General features: G+C 43.4%; 1 protein-coding gene across 3 annotated transcripts in view; it reads right to left on the bottom strand.

Annotated features, from left to right (window-relative positions):
- Positions 1–1,500: 1,500 nt before the first annotated feature.
- LOC129639268 (melanoma-associated antigen B5-like) overlaps positions 1,501–18,437 on the bottom strand; it is a 90,829-nt gene continuing 73,892 nt past the window's right edge. For 2 of the 3 annotated variants that reach the window (XM_055564321.1, XM_055564322.1), the window contains exons 3-5: positions 9,403–9,541; positions 8,569–8,686; positions 1,501–2,789 (exon numbers count right to left, since the gene is read on the bottom strand). In XM_055564321.1, the coding sequence (XP_055420296.1) occupies positions 1,733–2,789; positions 8,569–8,686; positions 9,403–9,541 (1,314 nt within the window). In that variant the 3' untranslated portion in view covers positions 1,501–1,732. Of the gene's footprint in view, positions 2,790–5,674; positions 8,687–9,402; positions 9,542–18,437 lie in introns of those variants that run through there. The other variant, XR_008708319.1, reaches the window with a different exon arrangement.

Below are 18,437 nucleotides of genomic sequence, written 5' to 3'. Positions count from 1 at the left end.
TTCAGTTGGTTGGTGGAAGGGCTAAATTTGCCCTTCCACAGTAAGCCCATGGTGCCTTTGGCAGGTCTGTGCTCCACATGGGAGCCCACCTGCATCACCACCTATTGAAATGAGATACCGCTCATTAAATGAACTGACCTGTTCTCAGAATTATGCAACTGCTGCCATGAACTGGAGGACTCCACTAATCCATTCTCTCTCCCCACAGTGACCAGATCAGCTTTTACCATGTGAGACTTGCAGGCAAGTTTCAGAGGAGGGACCTGTCAAGGCTTAGGGCGCTCTGCCCCCAAGTATACCACAGTGGCATATTGATTATTTTGAATTCAAGTTACTTAAGAAACAGCCAACAGAGGAGGGACATTCCGCCGCCCCCTGATATCTGCCTCCCTGAGAGCAGGAAATACATCTCATAGGAAGGATGTACTGCCTGCGTCTGGAGGCAGAGGGAAACCCTTCTAACCAGAAATAGGCAGTTCAAGCAGAGACGCCTGTATACACACACCTTGTTAAGTCTTTCATTTACTACCCTGGGTACAGATTCAGTTTAGATTCCTTACTAGTTGAGTACCTAAAACCTAAGTTGATTTGTCCTGTCGATTCCTCACAAATTGTTTTGTTGTCTACAAAATAAAGAAGCTGCCTGCTTTGCCCACTTCTTAGGTCCCGTTTCTATGACACTTCTTGTGCACATGAATTGCAGTTTGTCTCTTTTTCTCCTGTTACCCTGTCTTGTGTCAAGTTTACTAGTAGTCCAACCACACGAATTCAAAAGGGGTAAAGGGAGGAATGTCCTTCTTCCCTAAACACCTCAAGGGAGTTCACCCTTACATCTCAGAAACTCCCTGGAGACGATGTGCGTAGAATACCAGTCTGTGTCCTGGAATCTCCTACATTGAGATTTCTGTCTGTTAGGGGCCAGATTGTGTCCCCTCCACAAATGCATATTGAAGGCATAACTCGGAGTACTTTAGAATGCAACTGTAGTTAGCAATAAGGTCTTTAAAGCGACGGTTGAGTTAAAATGAAGCCATTAGGATGGGCCATAACCCAGTGTGACTTTAAGAAGAAATTGAGACACAAAAGGAGGCACCAGGGATATATGCACTCAAAAGGAATGCCAAGTGAAGAGGGTGGCCACCTGGCAGCCAAGGGGAGAGGCCTCAGGGCAAACCAGCCCTCATCTTGGACTTGCAGCCTCTAGAACTCTGAGAAAATAATTTTCCGTTATTTCAGCCACCCATTCTGTGGGGTTTTGTTGTGGAAAGCCTAACAAATCGGTACGTTACCCCAGGTAGAGATTTCTTCCTGGATAGTCTTTTTACTTTCCTGTCATTCCTAAAGGCTATCTCAGGATCTTGCTTATGTGATTGCAGCTCCTTGTTTCTAAAGTTGATGGGCATAGGGGAGGTCTTGATCTTAGCCTCACCAGAACTAGCACAGAGCCTTTCAAAGAGCAGATGCTCAAAAAATGAATGAAGACAGTAAGAGGTCTAACTTGTTAAGATTTAATACCTCCTGCATCTTTCAAGAAGCATATCGAGGTATAAATTATTTAATTTTACAAAACAGAAGACAGAAAAGATGGAGAACAATCAAGGTTGATCATGTTTTGAACTTCTTTTCATTTTATTTTTTCATTCCATTGTCCCAGCAGTATTATTGTGGGATTGCTTCCCATTTCGGCAAAAGTCCCTATTTTGATGTCAAATTTTCTTATCTGGATGATTTTTTAAAAGTTTTGGTCTTCAGTAGAGGTGGGAGAAGCTGCTGGACGTGGACATGGAACATGCCTGGTGGTGCCGGGCCTGGCTGGAACTGTGGCTCGAGCTCTCTCCTCCTCATCTCGCAAAGCTTCTTCATATTGTGATGAGAAGGCACTGGGGACCGTATCATTGACTTTTGCCAAAAACTCCAAGACTTTCATTTTGCTGGTTTCCGCATGGGCTCGTGGGCCCCACAGGAACTCGTAACGTGGAGGATCGCTGTTGGCAACTTGGCGGTACTCCAGGTACTTCATCGTCACAAAATCTTTGGTGATGAGCTTCCTGGGCTCTCCGTAGATGACGTGTTTTCTCCCAGCATATACTCGCATCATATTCAAGAATTTCCAGATATCTTCCTCAGCGGCACAGTTGCCCTTCATGAAGGTCACACCCAGAACTGTCATCAAGAGACCGGTCTTAGGTAAGCCCCTACCATCCCACACTCTCCCATTGTTGGGCAGGTTCAGTTTGCTGACAAGGTCATAGGAGTGGATGGTTGAATCAACTTCCTTCAAGTCAACTGCAAAGACAGCCTCGATGTGTTCAGAGGCCCTCTTGAGAATCTCGGCAAATCGGTTATGGTATCTTGGGTGGATAATCTTCAGCATGGTTTCCTTCATGATGGGCTGCTTCATTTTATATTTATGCAGAAGGAACTGTTCCAACAAACTTGTCGTGCTGTTCAGAGTATCACTGTAGGCGTTCTCGGTAGAAGATGAGACATTGGAGGAATCTGACTCTTCCTCATATTGACTGGTATCTTCTTCATCAGATTTTGTGTCAGAAGTAGTTGAAAAAGTGCTGGTAGTAGATGGGGCTTCCAAAGACCCCTGGAAAGTGCTATTTGACCCAGTAGCTGATGAGCTCTGTGAATTATCTTCTACAAGAGAAGAGGTAGAAGGAAGCTCTTCCATTACTGCAGCGGGCTGAACTTCCTTTTGACTCTGGGGCTCATATCGGGCCTGGTGGTGTTTCTCACGGATGCAGAGCTTATGATTCTGACCCCGAGGCATGATGACTGCGCTGGGGGACAATGATTAGAAGTGTGAGTAGGAGGGCAGGTGATAAGGGCACACAGGAAGACGAAGGTTGAGTGTGCAGCCGCAGCAGGGAAATACCACGTTGGTTATCAGGAAGGCTACATTTGTGGTTTTCTTGAGGGCACTGTTCTGAAAACCCCCAGGGTTCCTATTCTCCTAATCAGCTGTCCTTTGGGAAACATGTTGAAGGAAATTAGAGTGATCTTTAGGCTTCATCCTGCTACCCCTGCCTCAGGCACGCTGGGGTGACAGAAGAGGCTGGTAGTCTCCTACACAGAGGCATCTGTTATTTCGCATTCAAGACCACCACCCAACTAGTGGCCAGTCATAGGACCCATTCCCTCTGCTGTTCTCTAGTTGGGATCACAAAGCTCCCTGGGATTTCTGAGAAATGAAGAGGTCCTCAGCTTATCACCCCAGTCAGTAGTTATCACCCAGTACTGAGTGCTCAGGGGGAAGTTTTCTGTCCTGGCCTCTGGAGTCCTCAACATGAATTAAGAGTGCTTCCTTTGGTTCCCCATAGGGCCTGGTGTCCCCACCCCTTTCTTGGAATAGTATCTGCACCTTCATACTAAGGGTTTCATTTCCTACACACCTGATATAAATAAATGTTGGTGGAACTTCAGCTTGATAGCTCTGCCCTGGTTCTTCAAGGGCTACAAGGAACAGGGCTGGATTCATTATCACTTCTTTTTATTGGTAGATGATCCCTCAGTCCTTGCTTTGACCTCTGTTGTGGCCTGAAAGTCTACCCTCCCTTCCCCTTAGGTCCACCCCGTCTACTACTATACTTTCTTATAGTAGGGCAAGCATCTCCGTGAGACCCCTAGGAAAAAGTAAGATTCTCCTCATCCATCCATACCTGTCCTTGGTCTTCTGAGGTGCAGAGGATGAGATGAATCATATGGTTATGGGGTGTGTGGTACCCTTCATCTTCAGGGTATTCAGTTGGTTTCTGGAAAACCTGGAAATAATCTCACTGCTGGCCCTAGGCTATACCCCTTGGACCATGTCCCAACCCCACTTGTGACTTCATAGAAGGAAATGGGCATGTCATGTCAACAATGAGCAGGTATCCCAGGGATGCCAGGAAGGGCAGGGTTCTGTGCGGTTTCCTCAGAGTTCTGAGGTCAGGGGTTTCATAAGTCCAAAGCTTGACTCCTGGCAGGGTGTGGGGCTCCTTTCTCTGTTTATGTAAGGGAGCTCTCTCAGCCTAAGGTCCTCACTCCCTGTGGTTCCAGAGAGGGAAAGTCTGGGAATGCCACACGAGGCTACTCCTACCTGTGCCTTCAGGGACGACATCAGGATTCAGGCTTCTTGGGGCCCTCTGTGTTCAGTGTATGGGTATGCCCTCACTCAGGTGCCTCACCTTGACTCCTGGGGGACTCTGGATTTCCTCTTTCTTTCAACCTAAGGTGACCCATGTAGACCAAAGACCATGTCCTTGCAAGCCCTGAAAAGAAGTGAGGGAATGCACAGCCTGGCAGCCCTGTCTTGGCCTTCTGAGAGCAGACACAGGCCAGTCTCTCTGTGACTTCAGTTCCTCATTCATCTGTCTTTACCTTGACTCCTGTCTCTTCTATGAAAGACTTCTTGGGAAATGCCACGTCTTTGAAAAGTCTTAGTCTGCCTGCAACAAATCTCACAGAGAATGGGTAGAGTCCCAGGAGTGATGGGGAAGCTGCAGTCCCGTAGGGGCCCCAGCATAGGTGGTGTGCTATCAGAGAAAACACGCTGATCTCTTCCTTCTCTTCACTGACCAGACACAGCCTCTTGTAGAACCTTCACTCTAACAGATTTACTCTCTGAGAGGAAGGGGCTGAATTAAATGATTTTCTGCATCCCTGATCTATTGCGGTTTACTGACCTTTCCTTTGTAGATAAATTGTCACTGAATGCTGTCTCCTTCCTTATACATACTTCACTTTTATTTTCATTTTTTGTTACTTATTTCTGGGGCCTTTTATTCCAAAACCGTGTTTGGGGTATGAAATTCTGCTATTTAACATGTGAAATACCTTTTGGACTAATGTTCAGAAAGAGGAAGTGACCCAAGATTGGCCTCATCCTGGACGAGTGGCACAGTATGGGCTCTGGAGGAATTCAGTGCCGGGGTTCAGTCCAGCTCCTATCATTTATGAGCTTTGAATTTGAGCTTCTTTATTCCAGCTTCTTTATCTGAAAATTGTGTTTGAAAGAGTCTATAGTGTAGGACCACAGACATGTGTGTTGTATGTAAATCACCTGGCACAGTATGAGACAAGCTTTGGTACTTTGAATGAATGGCAGTTATTACAAAGGTGATTTTGACCCCGAATGATAACAAACTTCCATCACATAATTTTATTTCCAGGCTAGAGAAGATGCAACTCCAAGCAATAAACAAATCCACATCAGCACTAATGCTCCCAAGCAAGTAAAACTAAGCAGTATTTCCCTATTTGAGCACCTGTTTTAATATGTGTTTGGGGTTATCTTCTCCACATGGATGTAAGGACAAGTTCATTTGTCTCAAGGACCAGCAACTTCCCTCTCAGGTGCTTGTTTTTGTCCAAACCACCCCTAATTTAATCCCACTGACAGTAAAAATTGAGCCCTCCCTTAAAGTTTGCCAAATTACACTAAACATAACCTAATTAAACTGCCCGTTTAACAGAGCAAGCTCTGGTGCTCCCATCCCAGAAAAAGAGAGACAGTCCAGTGACGTCTTGGCATTTCGCTTCAGTGGGTATCACCCTTATTTCTCAGAAACTCTCTGGACAGCTTTTGATGAAAATGTGTATTTTGAGTGTTCACTTGCCCTGGCTCAAGTGCACAGGGCCCCTTCCATTCCCTATGGTTTGCGGATATCCCCAAATAATGGTGAACATGTGGTTTAGATATATTCCAGGTTTACAGACTCACCTCTGAGAACCATCATATGAGTGTCTGGCATCACTCCCACAGCTTCACCTAGCCCATCATGCATCTGGACTGAAAATGACCTCCCACCGAGGAACTAGACTTTTCCCAAGACCCAATGCCGCCTGAATCAGGTAACTTCGACTTGCTTGCTCTCATCTGGAACCTCCTCTTCCACACCTCCCCCATTTAAATTTATGATTTGTTTATTCCTTAGAGTTAGCTCACCACCTTCCTTATATGGTACCTGCTGCTAGACTCAAAATTCCATGGGCAGTGGCTTGGGCTTCATTATCTTACCAACCCAGTACTATAAGACAGCCTTCTAAACAGAAGATGGTCAATTAATTTGGGAGAAAAGGAAATAATGAGCAAAGACTCTCTTTTATTATGATTTAAGTGTCATACAGTTTGAATAAACTAAGCAAATCTAGGTCCATGTTTTTAACTTTTATAAGGAAAGAGGACAGTTAAGAAGACAAACAAAGAATAAACCCGTGCTTACTCTGAAAGCTTTGTGATCCCAAATACATATCTCTAGGATTCTTACGCATTTCCAAGTAAAATTCTATTCCAATGTTATGTTACCTTGTTCTGGACCATAAGGAATATATTGAAGTCTTTTCAACTTGTTTACAAATAATGAACTCCTAGTCTTAAACCTAAGAGCAGTAAACATGACATCCATGACATTAATAAACCTAGATTCTGAAGCAAAATAAACTTTATGAAGGTTTATTTAAACATTTAAAAGTACAAAACACCTCTACCTCCCTAACTAAATCATCTATTTTTGAGAGATATTATTCATATGAATAAAAGGAAAACATGCATATTTTGCTAAAACTGTACCTAAACTCCCATACTACTTAAAACTGTGGTGAACATATGGGTTTTGTTCCCCCTACCCCTACTACCCCGTGCTATTTAAGAGGTGGACTGTTCTCTTCCAACACAAAGGGAACAAAGTGTGCTGACCCCTCCCTAGATGTGGGAGGAGCTGTAGGACTTGGCCCTGGAAGGGGCACTGGCCTCAGCCATAGCTGGAGAAATGGGAATGCCTCTCAGCCCTGCTCTCTCCACTTGATCTCTCAGAGCCTCGTCATAGAGGTCTGGGAAGGAACTCGGGACCGTATCCTGGATCTTGGCCAGAACTTCCAACACCTTCATCTTAGTGGTCTCAGCATAAGCTCCCGGGCCCCACAGGAACTCGTAGCCCGGAGGATCACTATTGGGCACCTGGCAGTAGTTGAGGTACCCCTTCTGCACCAGATCTTTAGTGATGAGCTTTCTGGGCTCCCCAAAGATGGAGTCCTCCAACACACTGTCGTGCCCGCACCCAGAGCACATAGCACACACACACACGTGTGGTTTTTTCACTGGAAAACTCTGATTATTCTGCTACCAATGTCCTATCCTCCGGGAAGAGTTCTGGATCCCCGAGGCACATTCACTGGATTTCTATCACTTTGTACAGCTTATTTTAGAGGTATTATCTTGCTGTAATGGCATTACTTCTATTCACATTTTCTCTCTCATTAGGCCCTGCCTTTTCTGAGGCAGGGAACATACGGTGGCACTTGGTACACAGACCCTCCATTTTGCTGAAGGAATTAATATTCTTCCAGCTATGGATATTGCATGGCAAACCTAATAAACATTCAAAGCTTGCATTTTATGAAAGAATTATTTCATTAGCAACCACCCCCAAATCCTGTCATATTGTCCCAAATCATAGAAACATGGTTTTTAAAGAATGTACTGGTACATACATTGTGGGTCAAGTGGAATGAAGCCATGATGCAACTTAGGAGACAAGAGGCTTCCTTCCTTTGCTACCATGGAAAGTCACATCACCGAGGGGCTGACAGCTATGCTGACCAAACCATTAAGACTCAGACTTTGCCTTAACTTTCAGATGTCAAATCAAGTAAATTTGGAGCCATCATTATTTTGAAACAGTGGTTAAACAAGAAATTTGGTGCTGGCTTATTGTTCTTTTTGCATTCTTGATATAATTAACGAGTAAGTGTTGGATTGACCAAAATTATTTTTCAGGGATCACTTTCATGTACATCAAGTTTCTCCTCCAATACAAATGGCACTTGACAAATCAAAGAGGTGGGTGAACACTTGGATTCATTTGGTCAAGAATTAGCCTTGACATAAATCTGATTTTACTGAAGAGCACTAAACCCTGTGAATTTAATTAAATAATTGCCTCCTCTCAAAGAGCAGAACCAAAATTTTAATTTATACAGACTTCTATTAAAGTGGTTAACTGATTTAGGATCTATTTGAGTGAGATTTCTAAATGTGGTTTATCAAGTTATGTATCAATACATTTACGGTAAATAAACACCAACCACCTCAACTGAAAAGTATTTCTATTGTAGTCCAGAAGTTAGAATATCAAATCATAGTGCTATTTGCTTGCTTCCATCAAAAAAGATTAACAACTCTTTCAACATTCTGTCTGGTTTGACATCCCATATTAATGCTATGTGTTAACTTGGTCATAATATTATCTATCTTTAGTGCAATATAGTTAAATACACTAAGAGTATATACAACTTGGTAGTTGAAGTAAAAAGTGCAGGGTAAATATACAAAAATAAAATTACTTGTATCTTTTTCCATTATGGCATCAGGCAACCCAACAAATTATAGAAAAGTGTTTCCTCTAGCACAGCAAAGTGCATCTAGAACATTCGTGCTATAAATGTTGTCATGGAAATGGACATAAATCTGTCATTTCAGGAACTTTCGATGTCTAGTCAACAAGTAGGTTGTGACGGATGAAAAAGGAGGAATGGAGTAAAGGGAGAAGTCAGGGGAGGAGGTAGCTCCAGATACTCTACCTAGACAAGCTCTTCCATTGGGGGCCAAGCGGAGGCCCGGAGATGGACACAGACAGTGTGCCCCTCTTCCGTGTCTTTACAGCTGTCTGGCAGTTGGTCATGGCACACGTCCTAGAGTCTGTGAAAATAGGCACGGGTTAGCTTTTTCCCCAGGAGATGATAAAAAAAGCTCACTAAGGAACGATCCCTGAGACATGAAATGTAACACGTGGGATGGTATCAGAGGATAAGCTTCATCATCTGAGTCCCAGATGGAGATCCAAATGGAATCTGTGCAGGGGTGGTGTCTTGTTGGCCCCATGGTTGATTCTGTTGGCCAATGCATTGCACCTGCCTGTCTTTAGGCAGAGCATGCACCCCTCAGTCACCAAAGACGGCATCTCTCTCTCTTCCTATACAAGATCCTTTACGTCACCTGGCTGGTCTCTACTACTGGCTGAAATGCAACCTCTGATGGAGATGATTCATTTGAATAAATAGGGTAAAAAAGTGCCAATTCTACCCATCTCTCCATTCATATCTAGCCTCCTTGAGAGTCACTCAAATCATTAAACCTTGTCTTTTAGGTGCATGTATTAAAACACGCAGCAGATAAGGTGATCAGCTACCCAAAAGCCATTCCCATTACTGAGGCTGAAAAGCCAGTTACATATCTTTTTCCTAGCTTCCCATGCAGCAACAAGGGAGTGGCCATATGATTCGGTTATAGCCAAAGAGATATTAAAATATGTCTGCTGGAGTTTCTGGAAAAGATGCTGCTGCATGACAAAACGGATGGACACAAAAGAGGCGTTTGTTTCCCGGCATCGCTCCTTTTCCCTTGGTCTTGCCTACCTTTGATGTGTGTGTGATATCTGGAGCTAGGGCAGCCATATTGTGACCACAAGGCCACAAGCATGAGGATGAAATCAATACCCTGAAGATGGCAGAGGCGGAGTCCTTGCTGACCTGTTCTGGAACTGCTTGCCTCCAGCTTTTAAAAGTAAAGATAATTTAGTTTGATTTTTCTGTCACGCATTGCTAAATAGACCGTGTCTCACAAAAACACATATCCCGAGTAGTGTTCCAGTATATATGGATCAAAAGTGCCTATAACAGGGGAGCACAGTGAATGTCCTCTCTTTATACACCCGCATCTATAACATGCCAGTCAACCAGCTGGACGAAAAAGACTGCAAAGGGCTGGGTAAATAAAATCAGCATCCGTGAGAGACATTCAGGGCCACCTGGCCACTGGAAGCTATAAACAGGGAGGCAGAGGCAAACCTCACATGTATAGTAATAGACAAAGAGGGTACCAGGACAGACACCCAGACCACGGCAATGTAGCAAACACTGACCAATGGTTATATTTCTAGTTTATTCCTTTTCTCTTTAGTTGTCTCCTTTCAAAATTAATCTTCAAAATTTACCTTATTTCATTCTTCCATTTGGAGAAAGATATCTTTTTTGGCACTAAAAAGGCTTTTGTGGAATGTTTCAGAAACATCCATTAGCATGTATCTTTTTAAAAATGTTACGTGATGACTAGAAAACCCTGGACAGTTGTTCCCAAGGGGCTGGGGGGTGACCAGGGTAGTTCTGGCAAAGTTCTATTTGGTAGTGGTTACATGGATACTGACTTTATAAGGATTCATTAAGCTACGTATTTGTTTCTTGGGGGTTTCTGTTTAACGTATAATAAATATTTTTTTTAAATACTCAAAAAAAAAAAAAAAAAGACTCTCTGAATGCCTGCTTTGTCTCTTAAACATGCTTGCTAATGGAGACTCTAGTGGTCTTGGGGCATTTTGCCAAGTGGAGCCAGCAGCTCATGGGTGAGGCAGGGGTGGGGGAAGTGCAGGAGCCTGGATTTTACAACCAATGGAGGGAGAGCCCAGGATAGGCTGGGGAGTCAGAGGACCCTGCAACCATGGGAAGCTGGCAGAAGGCCAAGCTGCAGGCTTGTTGGGGGTGGCAGGGCAGATGGATTTGCTTTTCAGCTGCAACATAAAACCTGAAAAGCCTTCCTTCTCAATAAATGAATGGATATAGACATTTAGGCCCCACAGGACATGGATTCTCTTTATCAGAGAAGGGCTTTTCTTTCCAGGAATGTGAACTGGAATGGACTTCCAAGAAGAGACACTAATCTTTGAGCATGGGGCAAGGGGCGTGAGAAAGATAGCTGGTGGGAAGAACTGATGTCCTGAGATGGAACTGAGATTTATCACCTTGCTGAAACAATATGCTTATATTTTCAGTATGCTTATTTTTTCATGAAGAATTCTAATTCATCTGTGCATATATAGAGAGACTAAATGTATCTTTCCCCTCAGTTAGTCTTTTTATTTAAAAGCAATGAGGCCATAACAGTCAAATCCAGAGAGATAGAATGCAGGGCTGGGGTGGAGGAGAAGATGAGTGGGGAGTGACTGCTAATGGGGACAGGGTTTCCTTTTGGGGTGATGGAGGTATTCTGGAGAGGGGTGATGGTTTGCACAACACTGTGAATGTATAAATGAAATTAAAAGATGCTTACTCCTTGGAAGGAAAGCTATGACCAACCTAGATAGCATATTCAAAAGCAGAGACATTACTTTGCCAACAAAGTTTCGTCTAGTCAAGGCTATGGTTTTTCTTGTGGTCATGTATGGATGTGAGAGTTGGACTGTGAAGAAGGTTGAGCACCGAAGAATCGATGCTTTTGAACTGTGGTGTTGGAGAAGACTCTTGAGAGTCCCCTGGACTGCAAGGAGATCCAACCAGTCCATTCTGAAGGAGATCAGCCCTGGGATTTCTTTGGAAGGAATGATGCTAAACCTGAAACTCCAGTACTTTGGCCACCTCATGCAAAGAGTTGACTCTTTGGAAAAGACTCTGATGCTAGGAGCGATTTGGGGCAAGAGGAGAAGGGGACAACGGAGGATGAGATGGCTGGATGGCATCACTGACTCGATGGACGTGAGTCTGGGTGAACTCTGGGAGTTGGTGATGGACAGGGAGGCCTGGCGTGCTGCGATTCATGGGGTCGCAAAGAGTCAGACATGACTGAGCGACTGATGTGATCTGATCTGTGAATATATAAAATGCCTGAAGTACACTTAAAATCGTCAAAATGGTGAATTGCACAATATATGCATTTTACTACAATTTAATATAAGTCCTAGAGGGAGGGAACATATATATATATATATATAGCTAATTCGTGTTGATGTTTGGCAGAAATCAATACAATTCTGTAATGCTATTATTCTTCAATTAAAAAATAAATAAATTGAAAAAAAAAAGTGTGCAAAGATGTTTTAGTCTAGGGTGATGTGAGAGTCTTTGGGGTGGATGTTTCCCTTCCAATAACTTAATTTAACTTTGCCCCAAGCATTAAATGGCAAAGGTCAAGCCTCTGGATTGGCTGAGAGCAGGCCAGCTGCTGAAACTTACTGGAACATGTTGCGTTCGGCAGGAGTATGTGGCTGCTGAGGCAAAAGCACTTGTAGCTACCCTGTGTATTCACACATCTGTGTTGGCACGGCCGAGGTTTGAATCCACACTCATTCACATCTGCAGGGGGCAGTCTGGAAATGGAGAAAGGTGAACTGAAGGAGGAAACACCCAGATGTGGAACGGGGTTGGCCTCCCTGGACGCCAGCTGTGGAGGTAGGTACAAAGGGTGGTGACTCACCTCTTCTCTGACCATCATTAAAGCATTGGTGAGAATATGGACCAAACTGAAACATCTTACACTGCTGATGGGAATGCAAATATAGGCACAACCACTCTGGAAAACTGTGTGGCAGCTAGATACAGACACTCGTGAGCCAGCCATTCCACTCCTGGGCAAATGTCCAACAGAAACATGGGTACACGCCCACCAGACTCCCTGGTGGCTCAGTCAGTAAAGAATCCGCCTGCAATGCAGGAGACCCTGGTTCAATCCCTGGGTCAGGAAGATCTCTTGGAAAAGGAATGGCAGCCCACTCCAGTATTCTTGCCTGGAGAATCCCATGGACAGAAGAGGCTGCAGGGCTATAGCAAAGAGTTGGACACGACTGAGCAACTAAACCACCAAAAACTCACATGCTAAAATGATCACAGTAGCACTATTCTGAATTGCCTCAAACCAGGAAGAATCCAAATCTTTCCTCTGAAAAGGATGGATAAATGACTTGTACACTCACGCAATAGAACACTGTACAGCAGTGAGGCTGAGCAAACCACAAGTACAAACAACTGTGGATGAAACTCACAAACATGATCCTGACTGGGAGAAGCTGGACACAAATGCGCACACTGAAAACCAGGCATGAGTGAAAGAAATGAAACAATCCAGGCACAGTGACTCTGTGGTGTGAGAGACAAGGTACAGTCCCTTGTTGGGGGCTGGGGTCAAGTGATGGAGGGGAGCATGAGGGGTTTTCAGGGAGGCTAAGTTTCCATTTCTTGATCTGAATGCCAGCTACATGGGTGTTCTTGAGCATTCACACAGTTGTACATTGTTGACAGGTGTACAATTTTGTGTTTCCTACTTGAATAAAAAGTTAAAACATAATCTAGATACTGCTGCCTTTAAAGCTCTTCCAGGTAGTCTGTGACAGATGCTAACAGCACAGTCTCCTTTCAATTATTATTTTGAGCGGCCTCATGATGGACAAATGGCCTTGTCTCACACCTTTCCTGAGCGAGCCCTGCTAGGCAGCTATTACTGGTGGTCAGGTCACAGAACAATATTTCATCCCATATCAAGGTGCTCAGAGGATGCTGATACCCAAAAGTTTACAAAAATATGTATATAGATGCCACATTTTAAAAATAAGCATAGGAAAAATTGCCTAGGGAAATTCCCTGGCATTCCAGTGGTTAAAACTCAGCATTTTCACAGCTGGAGTCCGCATTCTATCCCTGGTTGGGCAACTAAGATCCTGCAAGCAATGTGGCACAAGCAGGAAAAAAAAAAAAAACCTTGGGACACCAGGCTCTACCTGTTTATAATGGTTACCTCCTGGGAAGATTGAGAGGGGCTTTCTTCTCTAAGCTTTTCAGGGTTTAAAACATGAAACATTAATAATGAAGTAGCATTTATTAAAATAAAAAATGATACATAAGGAAAAAAACTTGTAAAGCCATCATGGGTTTCGTCTTTGGGCACGTGGTGATGTGGGTGCCACGTGTCATAACTCTCCCAAGGCAGATATAGAAAGGAGAAAAGAACCAAATTCCATGTAAGACCAAAATTCAGCACAGTAACAGGTAAAGGCCATTCTGGAAAATAAGTAAGTGGCTGCTTTCACCTCTGAAAAGAACCTTACATGGAGATTTTTCCAGCACATTAGCTGGACACTTGAACCCCCTTGTCCACTGCCAGTCCCCTGTACACTACCATCTCCTGTATGGATCCTAACTGCTTCAAATGCATGAATCAAATAATGCTGGTTGGACATAACAGGAAAGCCAGGGATATTCCATCACTTGGTGCTAAGTCAGAGGCGTCTCTTGGAAGTAGCATTTTGGGGAAAGACATCAGTTGGGTTGAAGCCTGTGGCCATCAGTGGATATACATGGACTTTCATCAGGCGGCCCTGGGGCAGGGAGGCTGTGGGGAGAAGCCAGACAGCCCCATATCTGAGCCACTGGACACTCCCTCAAAGTGAATACTTTGCCGGGACTTGAAAAGCAGCATGAAAAAACACCTTCTCCATTCCAACTCTCTTGAGAAGGTATCTTGATACAGAATCCAAGACATATGGAAAACCAGGTCTTCTGGTGGGAAAAGCTCTGCTAAGGGACATGGTTGAATTATTAATTCTGAGAGCATGGCTCCTGCTGCACTTCCCTCAAGCCTTCTGGACATGGTTCTAAGGAGCCCCTTGGCGGTACTGGCCCCCGACCTGGGGTGGGGACAGGAGAGCTAGAGGCTCCTCCCTGAGCCTGCAGGTCTGCCAGCACAGAGAAAGGCTATGTGAGCCTCTGGCCTTGGCAGTGAGCTGGAGGCGGTGGGGACAGAGTGGGGCAGACCCCTGGCTTTCTCTGGAATTCCATTCTCCCTTCTAGAACCCTGGCAAGGCTCTTTCCTAAGGGCAGCTGAACTGAATTTTCTGCTTGTTGCTTAACTGTGTTATAGAACAGGGGACCCTTTCTTAATCTCGCAGGTTTCTTGGTGCCTGGGCTCTTCCACACTGTGGACATCTGGGGCCACATCACCCTTAGCTGGGGGCTGCCTTGTGACTATAGATGTTCAGCTGGGCTCTACCCACCAGATGCCAGTAGTAACCCCTCCGAATGTCTCCAGGCACCGCCAGATGACCTCAGGGGTAACACTTCCAGATTTATCAAATAAAAATACACGATGCTCGGGTAAATGTGAATTTCGGAAAAATGACTAATATTTGTTCAGTGTCCCATATGTCCCATATGTCCCATACAATATTTGCAACCTACATACACTATAAAATTATTTGTGTTTTTTTTTTTATGTGAAATTGCATTTTAAAATAAGATTTAAATCTAACTAGGGATATGTATTGTATCTGGCAAGTCTTCCTAGGGAACAAAACTGGCCACCTTAAGATCCACTGTTCTTAATATTATAACCAGTTTAATATCTTCAGATAAACAGCCTATGACAAAAGTCATAAATTGCCTTTTAAAATATATAAATTACAATAAAAATATGAATGTCATTCAACCCAACAATTCCATTTTTAGATATTTACCCTATGTGAAGTGAGTGAAAGTCACACAGTCATATCTGACTCTTTGCGACCCCATGGACTGTAGCCTACCAGGCCCCTCCCTCCATGGGATTCTCCAGGCAAGAGTACTGGAGTGGGTTTCCATTTCCTTCTCCAGGGGATCTTCCAGACACAGGGATCGAACCCTGGTCTCCTGCATTCCAGGCAGATGCTTTAACCTCTGAGCCACCAGGGAAACCCATTTACCCTATAAAAATACTCAAAGGTGCAAGGATATGCATAGGATAATGACTGATATAGTGCTATTTGTAGTGGCAAAACATTGGGGACAACTTCTGTAATAGTGGTTAAAGTATTTTTACGTAAATGACACAAGCATTTGCTCTAGAGACTAGGATACAGCCTTAAAAATTATGAGACAGCTCTCTGGGTGCTGACATGCAAAAATGCCCATGAGAAATAGCCATATTTGTAAGTATAACAGAAAAGAAACTGCAGAGATAGAGGTCAAACTCTTAGCTATGGGTGGAGGATGGACCGTGGGTGTTCACATTCACTTTTTAATTTCTATCCTTTTGTTGGATTTTCTTAAATAAAATATATGCATTGCTTCCTCAGCTTAAAAAAACAATAAACGATATTGTTCAGAGGGAAAATAATGTTTTTCATCTGGCATCCTAACAAAAGCATCAGAATGACTTTGACGTTTTTCTAGAAGAGATTGATTGAAAAATCTTATTCTGAAACCACTTTCATTTGAAGATCGGAGTTACAAACTACAGAATCCTGAGTGCTATACTGTGTCCCAAACACCACTGCACTGCCTGAGTTGATTCTGAAAGCCCTGGGGTAGGTCTCTCTATTACCACCATGGTCTCTAGTACTGATCTTGACTGCAGGTTTTCCTGGTGTATCCTGGAAAGCATCTACATTTGTTTGGTCCCACACACTCACCAAACTTGCATCCAGGTTCACACAGAGCTGTCGAAAGAAAAGGTATTTTGACAATTAAAGAATAGGAGCCAATAGGTATATGAGAAGATGTTCAACATGGCTAATGATCAGAAAAAGGCAAATCGAAACTACAATTAGGTATCATCTCACACCAGGCGGAATGGCCATCATCAAAAAGTCTACAAATAATAAATGCTGGAAAGAGTATATAGGAAAGGGAACCCTCCTACACTGTGGGTGGGAATGTAAATTGGTGCAGCCACTAGAGAGAACAGTATGGAAGTTCTTCAAAAAAGCTAAAATAGAGTTGCAATCCCACTATTGGGCATTTATCTGAACAAAAGTTTAATTTGGAAAGATACATACATGCACTATCAACAATGGCCAAGACATGGAAATAACCAAAATATCCACTGAAAGGTAAAAGGTGAAAAAGACATGATACATATATACAATGGACTATTACTCAGCCATGAAAAAGAACACAATAATACCATTTGTAGCAACATGGATGGACCTAGAGAGATTATCATGCTAATTAAAGTAAGTCAGGAAGAGAAAGACAAACACCTTATGATACCACTTACATGTGGAATCTGAGATATGAGACATATAAACTTATCTGCAAAACAGAAATGGACTCACACACATAGACAACAGACTTGTGGTAGCCAGTGGTAAGGGAGGATGAGAGAGGGCAGGACTGGGCGTTTGGGAGTAGCAGCTGAAAGCTAGTATATATAGGATGAATAAACAATAAGGTCCTACAGTACAGCACAGGGAACTATATTCAATATCCTGTGATAAACCATAATAGAAAAGAATATTAAAAAGGAATACAAATATATATATATAACTGAATCACTTTGTTGTGGAGCAGAAATCAACACAACATTGTAAGTCAACTATATTTCTATAAACAAATTAAAAAGAACAGTCAGCCCAGTGAAATGCACACGTGTTGAACTTAGCCGCCTTCTGTGTGGCAGAGAAATCCCTGGTGACATACAATACAGAGGGTGATCTGCTTCCTCTCCAGTTTATTTTCACCTTGAAAATACTGAGTAGTGCTTCACTTCTAAACTACATCACTGGCCCCCATCTCCTCACCCCCTTCACCCCACAAGTACAAGTTGACCATAACTTTGCCTAGCACTGCCACACCTCCAGTGGCATTCAAAAAAAAAAAAAAAAGCCTCCTACATCACAATTAGCCAGTTTTCTATGTAAACACAAAAGATTTAACAAAAGGAATATGATTTGTGAGCTGGAAGAAACTCCATAGTTATACTGGGCCAAGGTCCTTCTCCCACTTTCTACTGTTTTTTTATTTTTTTTTTCTCTTCTGTATTATTTCCCCGTTTCTCTTTTGAATGATCAAAATTTTTACATTCTGTGTGTTATCAGCCAAAATGAACAAAGCACAGGTTGGAGGCAGGGAGACGCTGCCTCCGGTCCCGAGGATGGGAACCACAAGCGTGATGGTGATGGCAATAGTGGTGGTCATGGAGGCATGCCACTCCAATGGTTAATGTCCTAACAATCCTTCAAGAACTACCTTGTAGGGCCCCTCCTTCCAGAAGCTTGTACAGATTTCTCCAGCCACACGTGAACTTCTGCTCATCTCTGAGAACTCCACAGAACTCTGGCAGGCTTCTCCCACGAAACTGATATCTGCATCATATCAAGAACTGGGCAGATATTTCGCTTCTATGTTTGACTTCTATCTACTATCTGATGCTAAGTGCTTTCAGAACAGGGATATAAACGCTCATCTTTGTTTCTCCATCTGCATGTAATAGTGTGAACATGTTAGACCCTGAAATAGTTTTGAATGACAAACAGTAAGTGTAGAACTTTGGACAGGGAAACATTTCAAGGCTTGAAGTAGATCGTAAGTGAGAGAAGGTAGGGGAAAACACGCTTCCCACCAAAGTTCTTCTACTTTTGGAGGCAAATGAGATAGAATTGGATTTCCAGGGTCTGTTTTGTTATGGTTATGTTCTTGGAGGTGCAGCTTTAACTCTAAATGTTAGAAAAATAAACCTTTTTTTAAGCCCCCCAAACCTCTGATTGCTCCCTGGAAAGTTATTTTCAATGTAGTCCAGACAGGAAAGCCCAGGAAAAATGCCAAAGAGAAGAGAGGAGAAGCGGTGAATGTTAATACCCTTGCTGTTTGGAGGTCAGCACTCCAGAAAGACGTTTTTGATTTACGGTAATATTGGATCTGTGATGGGAACAGCCAAT

Source organism: Bubalus kerabau, chromosome X, assembly GCF_029407905.1.
Source record: "Bubalus kerabau isolate K-KA32 ecotype Philippines breed swamp buffalo chromosome X, PCC_UOA_SB_1v2, whole genome shotgun sequence".
Classification (NCBI taxonomy): Eukaryota; Metazoa; Chordata; class Mammalia; order Artiodactyla; family Bovidae; genus Bubalus; species Bubalus kerabau.
Note: the sequence above shows the minus strand (reverse complement) of the source record. Positions and strands in the feature narration are given on the sequence as shown.